At 34.4% G+C, this 15,648-nt stretch overlaps 1 protein-coding gene across 1 annotated transcript in view; it reads left to right on the top strand.

Annotated features, from left to right (window-relative positions):
- Positions 1 to 15,648, top strand: part of LOC147915741 (protein eyes shut homolog) — a 150,850-nt gene that overhangs the window by 77,941 nt on the left and 57,261 nt on the right. Inside the window, exons 3-4 of the mRNA XM_087438773.1 lie at positions 8,615 to 8,808; positions 9,735 to 9,862. Coding sequence (XP_087294899.1) covers positions 8,615 to 8,808; positions 9,735 to 9,862 — 322 coding nt within the window. The remainder of the gene's footprint in view (positions 1 to 8,614; positions 8,809 to 9,734; positions 9,863 to 15,648) is intronic.

Here is a 15,648-nt window from a genome sequence, read left to right as displayed (position 1 = left end):
TACAAAATATGCAAAGTTTTCATTTTTATTTTAAAAACAGTAAATTAAAAGGGCTGACCCTCTGGCCTAGTGGTTAAGTTCGGCACAATCTTCTTCGATGGCACAGGTTTGGATCCTGGGGGTGGACCTACACCACTTGTCGGCAGCCATGCTGTGGCAGCAAGCCACATAACAAAATAGAGGAAAATTGGCACAGATGTTAGCTCAGGGCGAATCTTCCTCCAGAAAAAAGAGGAATATTAGCAATACATGTTAATTCAGGGTGAATATTCCTCAGAAAAGAAAAAATAGTACATTAAAATTAAAAACACAATATATATGATGAACTAAAAAACACATTTATGTATTAGATGCCCACATGTGTATCAGTCACAATGAAAGCATTGTTGTTTCTGCCCTACACTTTCAAAAAAGTGTCTCGGGTTAGTTATGTAAAACTTGCTACTTTTTTGTCTGCAATGTTTACATTTTCATTTATGTTCATTTCTTTTTCACTAGTAATGAATTGTAACTTTTTATATTTTAATTTTTATTGAAATAAAACTAAGAAGACTATGTTATTTTAAAAGATGTAGAGGAATCTGAACTATTGATGCTAACTTATTATTTTCTTTCTCTGTGATAACATTTCTTGAGCTATTTAAGTTATTATTTTTAAATTCAAGTTGTTAAATTGTTCCTACTAAATAGGCTATGGTTTTTAGAGATATTATGTTTCCCTGAAGTTTTTGCATGATTTATTTTTGCTTTGTGTGGCTGCCCATACAAAACATAACAAAACGATGTAACGTTGTATTGAAATTCATCGTCAGCTGGCAGTGAACATGTGCCTTAGGATTTTAATAAGTCTAAAATTGAAAGATGAATCATCTACCTTTGCATTTACCTTCTAGTAATTCTTTTTACATTGAACAGGTTTTTTTAATACCTCATATTTTGATATAAAGTGGTTTATTTTCACATGGTGACTTATACAAACACTTTAATAACGTGAAGAAATAGAAACAGAGCCCACATATAGATTAGCCGCACTAATCTATGCCCATAAATAGTCACACTTCATTTAGAGCCCACATATAGAGCCCAAAATGATTTGTCACACCAACTGATACCCATAAAGAGTCATACTTCATTTTATTCTTAATATTGGTCCCCAACATTTCCAACATATGCATTCTTGCACCTGTGTTTGCAGATAGTCCCTAGGGTATCTATTGGATGTATCTTTGCCAAAAGCAGTAAACAGCAGCTGAGACATTCTGATAAATTCGTGTTTTCCAACCTCTTCTGTTCCAGCTGTCGAATAAGCATGCATTCGAATTCCTCTCAAGTTACATCAAGTGCCACTTTATAATGTAGATTGTCATCTTTTCAGCCTTTCTCATTTCCTCACTGCCCACCACTCATTAAGCCAATACCACAAGTTTTAAGTTTCTGTTATGGCAGAACCTCAATTTTGGTAATATATTTTATAGTAGTCATGATAGCTGGGTGATGTGGAATTAACAAATACACTTTAATGCAATGTTTTTATTACTCACACAAAGGCCATTGACAGTCTGGGACCTCTGCAGGGTAGATCTTTTCCAAGTGGCAGCTCAGGAATCCAGTCTGCTGGAGTGTTTTATTTTTTATTTTTTTAATTTTATTTATTCATTTTTTTCCCCCAAAGCCCGAGTAGATAGTTGTATGTCATAGCTGCACATCCCTCTAGTTGCTGTATGTGGGACGCAGCCTCAGCATGGCCAGAGAAGCGGTGTGTCAGTGCGCGCCCGGGATCCGAACCCGGGCCGCTGGCAGCGGAGCGTGTGCACTTAACTGCTAAGCCACGGGGCCGGCTTATAAGGCCTGGACTCGAATAGAGGAGATACATGTGGGCTTTCTTGTTGAGCAGAGGTAAGTGGTCCCCTGAGACTCATTCCTGCCCTCAAGGCAAAGTGGGTCTTTGTATGAGCTAGTCTAAAGGTTGGTCATGAAGTGACTCATCAAATCAACTCATCTTGTGTTCAAGTCTACGTTTCCTGACTTACCTCCTTTTTCTTATCCTCTCAGTAATGCCATATTGTGCATGTGATGGTGTAGACAGCGTTGCTATGGGAAATAGCTGGAGTATTTTAGACACACCAACTAGAACATGTGACTTCTAGGTGGCAAGTTCAGGAAGAGTGAGAGATGGAAGAATGTATATTAGCATTCACAGGCCTTGACCTGGACAGGACATCCAGAATTTCTACAAAGATCCCATTGACTACAACATACGTGACATAAAAGGGTAGAGAAGAAGTTTAGGTCACCTTTGGAATAATTGGCGAGCTTTGCTGTCTCTGCCACAGTGTTCCAAAAACCAGTCTGGTTGTCATTAGTGAGATATTAGCTAACTGTCTGGTTGTTGATTCCTTTCTCACTATTTGGTAGATTATTTCTGGCCACTGAGACTCTGTGCCATTACCCTATGCTACTTTGCACCAAATTAAAAGTTTCTTTCTAATTTCCCATAGCAACGCTGTCTACACCATCACATGCACAATATGGCATTACTGAGAGGATAAGAAAAAGGAGGTAAGTCAGGAAACGTAGACTTGAACACAAGATGAGCTGATTTGATGAGTCACTTCATGACCAACCTTTAGACTAGCTCATACAAAGACCCACTTTGCCTTGAGGGCAGGAACGAGTCTCAGGGGACCACTTACCTCTGCTCAACAAGAAAGCCCACATGTATCTCCTCTATTCGAGTCCAGGCCTTATGCATCTGATGCTAAGAGAAGAGCCTCTTTTCATCTCTCTGAATCTTCACTCTTTTTAGCAGTGCTAATCTTTTGTGATGAATGGCAGTTCCAACATCATTGTTCTCTGAGAAATTGTCTTCCTGATTCACAATCTACTTTGCACAAAAATTCCATGAGGACAATGTATCAAGTTACAGTAAAGAGTACATTTCCTTGAGTCTTGCCATTCTTTCTTGAATAATAGCACAAGCTTCAAAAGTACAATTCAATTTGTATTAGGAAATCACAGTTTGGTCTGCAATTTCAATATTTTTGGAGAAACCATATATATGTTAAAAGAATAACAATAGCAGCAACACAATCTCATATAACATTATTCTTTATGAATGCTTTTTAAAAATTACCCATGCAATGTATCTTCTTAGCTTCTTATTACTTTTCATATACTGTGACATTATTAGGAAAACTGAACTATATTTGTTTTTGAAAATGTCTGTTTCATAGGAGAAAACCTTTGGAACATAGTCATTGGAGGAGAGCTCTTAGACATGATACCAAAAGCACAATTCATAAAGAAAAAAAAGTAAACTAGAAGTCATCAAAATTAATTTTTTTAATCTAGAAATTCCCTATTAAGAGGATGAAAAGATGAGCAACATACTTGTGAACTGTATGTGTGACGAAGGACTCAAAACTAGACTATATAAAGAATTTTGTTTGTAGAAGCCAAATAAACATTTATTTATTTTGTGGATTTTCTTATATTCCATATATAACGCTGGACAACATAATGTTATATCTTAGAGTAGGAATACTGTATTAATGCTAAGAATCAAAGGATATCTGAGCCTTCTATCTTTTTTTACAGAACTAGTCTAATGGGTGTTTGTTGTGGTGAAAGAGCATGGAGTTATAGTAAGAAGAGGTAGAATGCACAAATTTTTATCATTAATCTGCCATTAATTAACCAACTGTGTGACACATGGCAAGTTGTATAAACTCTAGCAAAATTAGTTTTTTACTTAAAAAAATTAAAATATAAACTGTATAATAATGGCCCTTTATAAATCCCAGGTTTGCCTTAAGGAGTTTACCAAAAGGGAGTGGATGTAAGTGCTATGGAAATGCCAAGCAATGCATACATATAAGGTAGCATCACTGAAACAATTGCTTACCATGATGCTAACTAACATTTGTGTCCTAAATATAATTAAATGTTATCACCTATATTTAATTATTTAATAGGATACTGTGATGTTAATATATCACAACATTGAGAAATACGCATTCATTCTTCTTTATGTGATCAAAATAATTACTCATATATTATTATCCTGAAATTAGAGGTCGAGTTACTTTAATATAATAATGCCAATGGTGTAGTCACTCAACATTTTATATTGCCTTCATGCCTTTATATTTTAGAATTTAACACACAATCCAAAATTCAAATGAATTAACAGCATATAATCTAAGTAGGTTTTTCTGGTTTGTATACTCTTGCTAAGTAATTTAATTCTTTGTAGCTAAATGTTTCTTGATGCTCCTGCTCACACAGTAATGAATGAGTTTGATGTAAAGATTTTTTCCGATAAACATGTTGTATACTTGTTAGCATTGGATTATATGGTGAATTGGCTGGCAAGGTTTATGAACTTGAAGTATAAATACTTTTCAAAATTTTCTGTAGATAATTTCTAGAGGCCAAGTACGCTGTTTTTAGCAAGAAGTCAGATATTTCCCCATTCAGCTCTCTCCAACATGTATGGATTGTCCAAAGCCTTCTTCAGGCCAACAAGAGTAAAAGAGTAAATTTTGCTTCAAGATCTAGGAATTAACAGATATGGAAAGCGTTGTCAGGCCACTACGACAGTTATTTTTTATTGTCACTATGATGTGTCTAATGACAATATGTTGAATACAATCTCACAAAAGCTTCTCAACTCTACAGTGAAACACCTGTTGATACAAGTCTTAGAAAAGCTCCAGTGTTTGGGCTCCCAGGCTTGGCCCTTAATACCATTACTTTATTAATTCTGTTCATATGATCTTATCAGAGTAAGGACTAGAGGGAGGCAAGTGACTTACCTGGGGCACAGACTTTAAGGAGGCAGTCAATTTCACATTGCATCAAGCAGCAAACACACACTTGCTCAACTCTGGTGTTGATAGACAATATATAGACAAAAGAGCACAGCCATAAAACAAGTCTCAGGAAATCTAAGAAATCAAAATCATATGGTATATGCTCTCCAATCCTAACAGAATTAAGTTAGAAGTCAGCAGCAGAAAAATTTTGAGAAATCTTCAAAAATTTGGAAATTAAATTTCTAAAATAATCTGAGTCAAAGAAGAAATGACAATGAAATAGACACACAAGATATAAAAATTTATGAAATGTAGCTAAAATGCTTATGGGGAAGTTCATAGTTCTAAATTCCTATGTTAAAAAAGATCTCAAATCAATATTCTAATCTTCTACCTTATATAACTAGAAAAAGAAGAGCAAGTTGAACTCAGAACACACAAAAGAAAGGAAGTGGTAATATTAAAGCAAAAATCATTAAATCTTATGAAAAAAATCAATAGAACAAAACATCGATTTTTGAGCAAAAGAAAATGGACATGTCTTTAGTTGGACTGACCAAGAAAAAACAAGGGCAGATACAAATTAACTAAACCAGGATTTAGAGTGGGGACATCATTAATGACCTTTCAAAATTAAAAGGATTATAAGGAAATACTATGAACACCATTATGCCGAACAATTAGACCACTTAAATGAAATGGACAAATTTCTAGAAAGACAAAAATTGCTAAAATTGTCTCAAGAAGAAATGGAAAATCAATGTAGACCTACCAAATATTTAAGGGATTAGTAATAATTGTTATGAACTTTTCAAAAAAAATAGAAGAGAAGGGAATACTTTTGAACTCATTTTATAAGACCAGTATTCCCTCATACCAAAACCAGGCAAAGATACCACAAGATAGGAAAACTAAAAACTAATATCACTTATGAATATAAATTGAGAATGCTCAGCAAAATATGAGCACACCAAATCCAATGACATATAAAAATATGTTTGTACTCTGACAAAGTGGGATTTTTCCCAGGAATGCAAGATTGGTTTAACATCTGAAAAATCAGTTAGTGTAATATACCATCTTACTAGAATAAAGGGCAAAACCTCGTAATCCTCTCAGTAGATGCAAAAAAACCACTTGACAAAATCCAACACACATTCACTATAAAAACTCCCAGCAAGTTAGAAAGAAAACACTCAGCCATAAGAAACGACGAAATCCAGCCATTTGTGACAACATGGATGGACATTGAGGGTATAATGCAAAGTGAAATAAGTCAGAGGGAGAAGGTCAAATACCGTATGATTTCCTTCATTAAGTAGTAGATAATAACAACAATAAACAAACACATAGGGACAGAGATTGGATTGGTGGTTACCAGAGGAAGGGGGAGGGTGGGGGGAGAAAGGGATAATTCGGTACATGTGTGTGGTGATGGGTTGTAATTAGTATTTTGGTGGTGAACATGATGTAGTCCATGCAGAAATAGAAGTACAATGATGTACACCTGAAATTTTTGCAATGTTATAAACCAATGTTACTGCAATAAAAAAAAAGAGTGGTCCTGAGAGAGGCCTCCTCACAAAAAAAAAAAAAAAAAAAAAAAGAAAGAAAACAAAACTCTCTCTCAACCTGATAAAAAGCATTTATAACAATTGTCCAGTTAGCATCATACTAATGATGTCAGACTGACAGATTTTCCCCTTAAAATGGGAACACATCAGTGATATCCACTTTCATGATTTCTAGTCAACATTGTACAGGATGTTCCAGACTATTTGATAAGGTGGGAAGATATAAGGACACACAGATTGCAAAGAAAGAATTAAAACTACCTTTATTAGCAAATGACATGATATCCTATGTAGAAAATCCTAAGGAATCCAAAAAATATCTAAACAAATGGAGAGATATTGCATCTTCATTGATTAAAGCTCCATGTTGTTAAGACAGTAATTATTCCCAATTTTATGTACTGATTCATTGGAACCCTTATCAATATTTCAGCAGGCTTTTGTGTAGAAATTGACAAATTCATACAAAATTTTATACCAAATTGTAAAGAAAAAAGAAAAAGTTAGATGACAGCCCAGTTTCAAAACTTATTTCAAGACAGTGGGACAGAATTAAGAGTCCAGAAATCAACTGTTATGTTTATGGTCAATTGATTTTCCACAACAGTGAAAAAGGCAATTAAATGGGCAGAGGACAGTCTTTAAAAAAATTTTTGCTGGGACAATCTTATATCAACATATGAAAAATAAATATATAATATGTAATATATATATGAAATAACTTGTATCATTGTCTCATATCATACAAAAAAATTAACTCAAATGGATCAGAAATCTAAATGTAAGAGCTAAAATTATAAAACTTCTAATAAAACATAAGAGAAAATCTTTATGACCTTTGGTTAGGCAAAGAGTTCTTAGATATGACACCAAAAGCATGATATATAAAAGAGAAAAACTAAAGATTGGACTTAATGAAATAAAAGGAAAAAATTATAGTTTGAACTTAATCAAATCAAAACGTTTCTTATCCAAAAGTAACTAAGTGAGAAAATGGAAAGAAAAGGAAAGGAAAGAAAAGGAGGAAATATTTGCAAGTCACATATATCATCGTGGAATTGTATTTAGAATATACAAAGAATACTCACTACTCCATAATAAGAAAATAAATAGCACAATTTTAAAAGTCTACATATTTGAATAGAAATTTCGTTAGAGAAGACATACAGATGGCTAATAAACATTTGAGAAGATACTCAAAATCATTAGTCTTATGGAAATGTAAATTGAAACCACAAGGTGATACTATTTCACACTCACTAGAATGGCTAAAATAAAGAAGATAGAAAATATCAAATGTTGACAAGAATGTAGAAAAACAGGATATCTCATACACTGCTGGTGTGAATGTAAAATGGCACAGCCACTTTTGCGAAATAGTTTGGCAGTTTCTTAAAATGTTACATGTAAATTTACCATATACCTCAGCAATTCCACTTCTAGGAATCTGTCCAAGAAATGTGAAAATATATATCCACCCAAATACTACATGTGAATTCATTATTCATAAAAGTTATTTGCTAAGAGAGTAGATCTTAAAAGTTCTCATCACAAGAAAAAAAAAATTGTTAGCTATGTGTGGTAATCAATGTTAACTAGACTTATGGTGATGATCATCTCCCAATATATATATATATATATATTGAATCATTATGTTGTTCACCTAAAACTAATATAATATTTTATGTCAATTTTATCTCAAAGAAAAAATTAAAAGTGGAAAAAACCCAAATGTTTACCAATTGATGAATGAATAAACAAAATGTTGTATGCATCGTGAATTACTCTTTGGCAATAAGAAGTAACAAATTATTGATACATGATATAACATGAAAAGTCCTAAAAAAGTCTATGCTAAACAAAAAAAGCCAATCACAAAAGATAACATGTTGAACCACTCCATTTATAGGAAATGCCCGGAAAAAGCAAATCTGTTGAGACAGAAAGATTAATGGTTGCCTGGGGCTGGAGTTGGGAACAGACAGTGACCGTACAGGAGCTCTTCTTTGGGGAATGGAAATGTGCTAAAACTGGTAGTGCTGATGGTCAAATAGCTCTATACATTTGCAAAAGTTATTGAATTATGGATTTGCTATGAGTGAATTTTATATGTAAATTATACCATGATGACTCTGTTAAAAAAAGATTTCATGAGACTTTTTCTACAATGAGTTTTGCTACACATCTATGTTCATGTTTTCTTTGTGTGTATGATTTTTTAAGGTCCATTCTGTGAGGAATCAAAGAAACATCGTGTTTCTCAGTCCTTTTGGAAAGGAGGAATTTGCCAGAATATAAGCTCTATTTGCATTTGTGAATGTCCAGAAGGATTTCTCAATCAAAGCTGTGAAACTGATGTCAATGAGTGTTCTTCTCTACCAAGTCAGGATGGTGCTGACTGCAGTGATATTCCAAATGTAAGTCTGAATCTAACACACAAGAGAGTGGTTTTAAAATATTTTTTACCATTATCTAACTATTTGAAAAGTATGAATAATTGAAGTTCTCATTACCATATTATAATTTTCAAACTCAGGAAAATCAGAGGAGCTACTTTACTTGTTTATTTTTACTTTTTCTCCATTCTAAATAGAAATCCCAATTCCAAAAACACTCTTCAATTTCATTTTTTCCTCTTCCACCAGAATTCTCCCTTATGAACAAAGTAATTTTGTAAACATTTTATTTTTATTAATTTTTAGTTTATTATTTGATTATTTGAGATTGTTATATTTTAACTTTTTAATTTAACATTTAAATAAATAAGACTAGGAAACAATTTAATAGTTCCCACAAATCACTTTCTTTTCATTTTAACAAGATTCATATTTGAATTCATAATATGAACTCATATTCATATCTTGAAGTCTTCCTTACTTACATGTCTGGTATTCGATGCTGGCTGCCACCTGGTCCCTCAGCTGGAGCTATCAGCCAGAACCCTAAATATAACTTCTCAGTATGGCTTGGCCACAAAATGGTGCCTGCCAAGAGCAAGCATCCCAAGATAATTAGACAGACACTGTACAGCCTTCTAAACCTAGCCTTGAAAGTCACAGAGCATCACTTTCTCTATACTCACAACTTGCTTACATTCAAGGAAGGGGAGTATAGGCCCGAATTCTCAATTAGAGGAGTGTTGAATTTATGTAGCAGGAACAATGTGTGAGATGGGAGACATTGTTGTAACATTTTGGAAAATAGAATCTTCCACATTGTTGCACGGAGAACTTCTGCTACATGCTTATGAAAATAATTTCCATCCCTCTCAGGGTAAGAATTCTTTCATTATCTCTGAAATATCCAAACATTTTTGTAAAAAAGACTTTTTCATCTTTCCTAGGATATCAGGTGCATCTGTTCACCAGTATTTACAGGCAAAATTTGTAAGAGACTTCAAACACCACATGAGTCATTTCCATGCAAGAATAATGCCACATGTATGAGATATGAGAAAGAGTATCGTTGCAGGTATAATTAATTTCTTATTTTTTAACAAAAAAATTACGTGAATTTTAAAGCCACGTGCATAAAAATAAAACAACGTTATAAGCTTTTATTTTACTTAATAGCATATATTCTATTTCAAGATAAGTAGAAACTTTTTTATGTGTTTTTTATAGATTGTTTAATGGGTGTGGTATTGGTTTTAAATAAATATTTAAGAAATTCTCAGACATAATTTCGGCACACATTTATAAAACCTATATTTTGTTTTATAATGGAGATTTTTAGGATAACTGAATAATATTTGAAGGTCTTGAAAGAAGAGATAAACGTAACTATCCACAGTATTATTTCTCTTGTACACATACAGTGTTAATGTTATATTTTGAAAGTGTAGAGTAACCATCTCTTCCTTCAATTCACAGACTTCAGCTGATAGTTTTTAGTTGAAGTCTTAGGCAAACTTTTAGGAAACAGTGCTTTATTTAAATAAGGCAAACTTTTAGGAAACAGTGCTTTATTTAAATAAGAATTTGCTTCCACCAGAAAACTTTTAGAAGTAATAAACGAATGTGGTAAAGTTGCAGGATACAAAATCAACATACAAAAATCAGTTGCATTTCTGTACACTAACAACGAAGTAGCAGAAAGAGAAATTCAGAATACCATCCCATTTACAATTGCAACAAAAAGAATAAAATACCTAGGAATAAACTTAACCAAAGAGGTGAAAGATCTGTACACCGAAAACTATAAAACATTTCTGAAAGAAATTGACGAAGACACAAAGAAATGGAAAGATATTCCGTGCTCTTGGATTGGAAGAATTAACATAGTTAAGATGTCCATACTTCCTAAAGCCATCTATAGATTCAATGCAATCCCTATCAAAGTTCCAACAACAATTTTCACAGAAATAGAACAAAGAATCCTAAAATTTATATGGAACAACAAAAGACCCCGAATAGCTAGAGGAATCCTAAGAAAAAAGAACAAAGCTGGAGGTATCACACTCCCTGATTTCAAAATATACTACAAAGCTATAGTAACCAAAACAGCATGGTACTGGCACAAAAACAGACACACAGATCAATGGAATAGAATCGAAAGCCCAGAAATAAACCCACACATCTATGGACAGCTAATCTTTGACAAAGGAGCCAAGAACATACAATGGGGAAAAGAAAGTCTCTTCAACAAATGGTGTTGGGAAAACTGGATAGCCATATGCAAAAAAATGAAAGTAGACCCTTACCTTACACCATGCACAAAAATTAACTCCAAATGGATTAAAGACTTGAATGTAAGACCTGAAACTATGAAACTTCTAGAAGAAAACATAGGCAGTACGCTCTTCCACATCGGTCTTAGCAACATCTTTTCAAACACCACATCTGACCGGGCAAGAGAAACAATAGAAAAAATAAACAAATGGGACTACATCAAACTAAAAAGATTCTGCACAGCAAAGGAAACCATCAACAAAACGAAAAGACAACCTAACAATTGGGAGAAGATGTTTGCAAACCATGCATCTCAACAACAAAAAAACTACCAACCCAATTAAAAAATGGGCAAAAGACCTGAACAGACATTTCTCCAAAGAAGATATACAGATGGCCAACAGACACATGAAAAGATGTTCAAAATCACTAACTATCAGGGAAATGAAAATCAAAACTACAATGAGATATCACCTCACGCCCGTCAGAATGGCTATAATTAACAAGACAGGAAACAATATGTGTCGGAGAGGATGTGGAGAGAAGGGAATTCTCATACACTGCTGGTGGGAGTGCAAACTGGTGCAGCCACTATGGAAAACAGTATGGAGATTCCTCAAAAAATCAACGATAGAACTACCGTATGATCCAGCCATCCCACTGCTGGGTATTTATCCAAAGAACTTGAAAACACCAATTTGCAAAGGTACATGCACCCCTGTGTTCATTGCAGCGTTATTCACAATAGCCAAGACTTGGAAGCAACCTAAGTGCCCATCAAGGGACGAATGGATAAAGAAGATGTGGTATATATACACAATGGAATACTACTCAGCCATAAGAAACGATGAAATCCAGGCATTTGTGACAACATGGATGGACATTGAGGGTATAATGCAAATTGAAATAAGTCAAAGGGAGAAGGTCAAATACCGTATGATTTCCTTCATTAAGTAGTAGATAATAACAACAATAAACAAACACATAGGGACAGAGAGTGGATTGGTGGTTACCAGAGGGGAAGGGGGGAGGGAGGAGGGTGAAAGGGATAATTTGGTACATGTGTGGTGATGGGTTGTAATTAGTACTTTGGTGGTGAACATGATGTAGTCCATGCAGAAATTGAAGTACAATGATGTACACCTGAAATTTTTACAATGTGATAAACCAATGTTACTGCAATAAACAAAAAATTTATAAAAAAATAAAAATAAAAAAATAAAAAAAATAAAAGAATTTGCTAAAAATTACCCATTTGTAAATGACAGAAGAGACCTAGTTATCTGAGCCTATAATTTTAGTCCATTTTAAATAGCTTTATAGATACTTCCTCACACCCTTAATAAGTACAATTTGTACTCTTCACTCTTGCTTGACTTTTATCTGGCTGCTTAAACTAAGTTCTGTTGGACATTACTGAAAGGCACTAAACAGCCTCAAAACTTTAGAATATTCGTAAAGCAGAAAATTGAAAGCTGTGGTACAAGAAAGCCTTAAAACACACTGAAAAGAGCAGAATATGCATATATATTACTGATGAACAATTGACAGCATTTTCATTAATTTCAAAGGAATCTAAATGCAAGATTTAAAAAACGTATTAATCTTTTAAATGTGACATTTTCCAAAGAGAATGAAGAGAAATTTTATCACTATATCAAGATCTTAGAAGATCTAACCCATCTAATCAAATTTGTGTATGCATTCAATCTTATACTAATTTACCAATAAATCCAATTATTATCCTTTTAAAAATATTGACTTTTTAATATATAATTTCTACTTCTAAGCCTTATAGTGCTAGTATATTTGTGAATCTACTTAGAAAAGTGATCAACTTTTAAAAATATGGATAGCTTTATATAAATATGGTATACATTCATATATAATATTTATTTTTTAAATTTTTTTATTAAGTATGATGCTTTTATTGGCCTTTCTTATTAGAATTTTCTGGTTGTCTGGAAGGCTTTGTTTTAAATTTCATCATCAAAGGGAAAACTATGTAACCAGAGGCATTTTGCCATCTCTCAGTTGATTGTTCTGTTATTAGTAGATTTAATTTTAAAATGATAGAGTTTGATCCAGAATCCTTTGTTAAGCATGTTTTAGATAGGATGGAAGTTGTAGAAATTCAAATTAGGTTTCCCTAAGATGGATGAAATATGTCAAGTAGGTAAGCTAGTTGTTACAACTTTGAAGTAAACTTACTCATGAAATTAATATGAGCCACCATGTGTGTTCTAATTGTTGAGACTGCCCACATTCTTTAAGAATTTGGCATACATTGTGCTCATCTTGAATCTACTTAATTAAAAACATTGTCCCCTCCTTTGGTTAAATTAGACTCCTGATTAACAGAGGGAAAAATTAAGGAAAGCAACAGGAGAATGAAAACAAAACTGCTTTAACAAGGCAGAAATAACACTTTGTCGAATTTGAATGATTAGTGAAAACCCACGCCTCAGAAATCAGCAAGATTGTGGCCAAAATTTAGAATGCAAAAGCAGAATTTCCCGCCCCAGATTCCCACCCCGCAAACTCACCACTGACTGTCAAAAATATTGCTAACTCTGACTCAGAGGAAGTAGTGGAGATATAATCAATATGAATTAATAAAGCATAAAGCTGAAACAATGACAAAAAATTAGTCTTGAAGTCCATTTTTCTTTTCTCCAAGCAGATTAAGGAAATGACTGAAAAAATAAGAAAAGTAAAAGCCCTTTGACTTAAATGCCTTTAAGTCAAAAATTTATCTGTGCATTGCTACGTTAGAAGGTATGTTTTTCTAGATCAGTGATTCTCATGTTTTAGCTGTACCAGACTTGAGCTGGATTAGAATCTCCTGAAGGGCTGTTTAAAATACAAACAGTTGTTCCCTGCCCCTCGAGTTTCTAATTCAGTAAGTCTGGGGTGGGGATTGCAAATGTGCATTTCTAACAAATTCTCAAGTGATGCTGATGCTGTTGATCTGGAGACCATACACTGAGAATTACTGGTTAAGATGAGCTGAGCTCAAACAGTACCAACGCAGAAAATCCTCCTCTACCTTTTCCCCTGCTATACCCACACACCTCGACCCAAGCTTTTACTCTGCTGTTCTGAATCGAGGAGAAAAAAGTGTGGGGTTGGGGAAGGAGTGAAATGAAGAGAGGAGAACAGAATAGAGGAGAGATAGTATCAGTTTCTCTACTTGAACACATGGACTAGATCTAAATTCCTATAATTAGATGAGAGAGAACTGGGGCAAAATTACCTCTTTGAGAAAGAGAATAAAACACTAGTTATGAGCACTTATTCAGCATCTAATGACCACAACCAATGCAGTGTTAGAAAGGAGTTAATTGTTACCTGTGCTACAAGCTAGTATTTCCCTTAATAACTAGAAGACTGAAAGCTTTAGTTGTCTACGACATAAAATTTTTATTTTTAAGAGCAGTAAGCACAAGAGTGAAGCATCAAAAATGGCATTGCTGGGAGGAGATGGAGCACAAGTGGAATCTGGTGGAAAGGAAAAGGCATAATGGTGTCTCGGAGTCATCAGACAGGCAGAACACGACTTTGGTGATTCTCTGAAATTACTGAGGGATGTTTTGGTTGGAGGTGTCAATACTTTGGCTAATAATTTGAAATTAAAATGAAGCTTGTGAGCTACAGTAATTGCAGAAAATGAAAGAAATGATTTATAAGAATACTTGAAGAGTTTCTCTTAATACTCAAAGGAAATCAGCTAAGGTTCTGCCAGGAAACAGATGGTTCACTCAGAGTAATTGAGAAGAGTTGAATGAAAGGACTAAGGGTATGAGAAGGATTAAGAGAAACTAACAATGTATAATTAATCATCCTGCATGTAGAAACACCGGGGAGCTGTTTCCTTTCCCTATGCTGAAGGGGCAAGCTAAGAATGCAGTTAATAGAAACCAGAAAGAGAACTGTAGCGGTAGTATAGAACATTCTAACATGAACTGTGAACTTATGTAGGTGAACATAGTTACTGCCAACCTACAACCTGGCAGTGAGGGAGTGGAGGGAATACTTGACCTTATTCTCCTCTCACCTTCTTACCTTCTGCTGGAAGCACATTAGCAGGACCCAGGCTCTGGCCAGCATCCTGAAGTACAGTGCAGGATGGAGAAGGGTGAAGAGAAAGCATCTGGAGACTACTCAGTACCCAGAGCAATGTACAAGAGATTAAGATAATGAATTGCGAATTATAAGACATTAGAAAGGATTATGCTGGTGGGAGAAGAAGAGATCAGTGTCATCAGAGGGAGTGAAAAAGGAAAGAGACGTTCTCAGAGACGAAACTAGCCTGGATGTCTACCTGTCTATGGCCTCCTAAGAAGCAAAATCCTTGATCTATCCTCCAGGGGGCAGCAGTGACTCTAAATATAATTATGGTATGATAACATCAGAAGGCTGCACTCTGAGTTTCCTGGCTCTCAAATACATAAGGACCCAGGAGCCAGACAAGCATTGGCTACACGATAAGGTCCTTCACAATGAATGCTGCAGTATAGAAACACTTACCCATGTCCAGCACCAGGACTTGTCATAGAAATGGGAGAACAGAAACCAGAAAATTCC

Source organism: Ceratotherium simum, chromosome 13 (genome assembly GCF_057802395.1).
Source record: "Ceratotherium simum simum isolate JZ-2026a chromosome 13, ASM5780239v1, whole genome shotgun sequence".
NCBI lineage: Eukaryota > Metazoa > Chordata > Mammalia > Perissodactyla > Rhinocerotidae > Ceratotherium > Ceratotherium simum.
The sequence above is the reverse complement of the archived record's forward strand: the minus strand, read 5'-3'. Positions and strand labels throughout refer to the sequence as shown.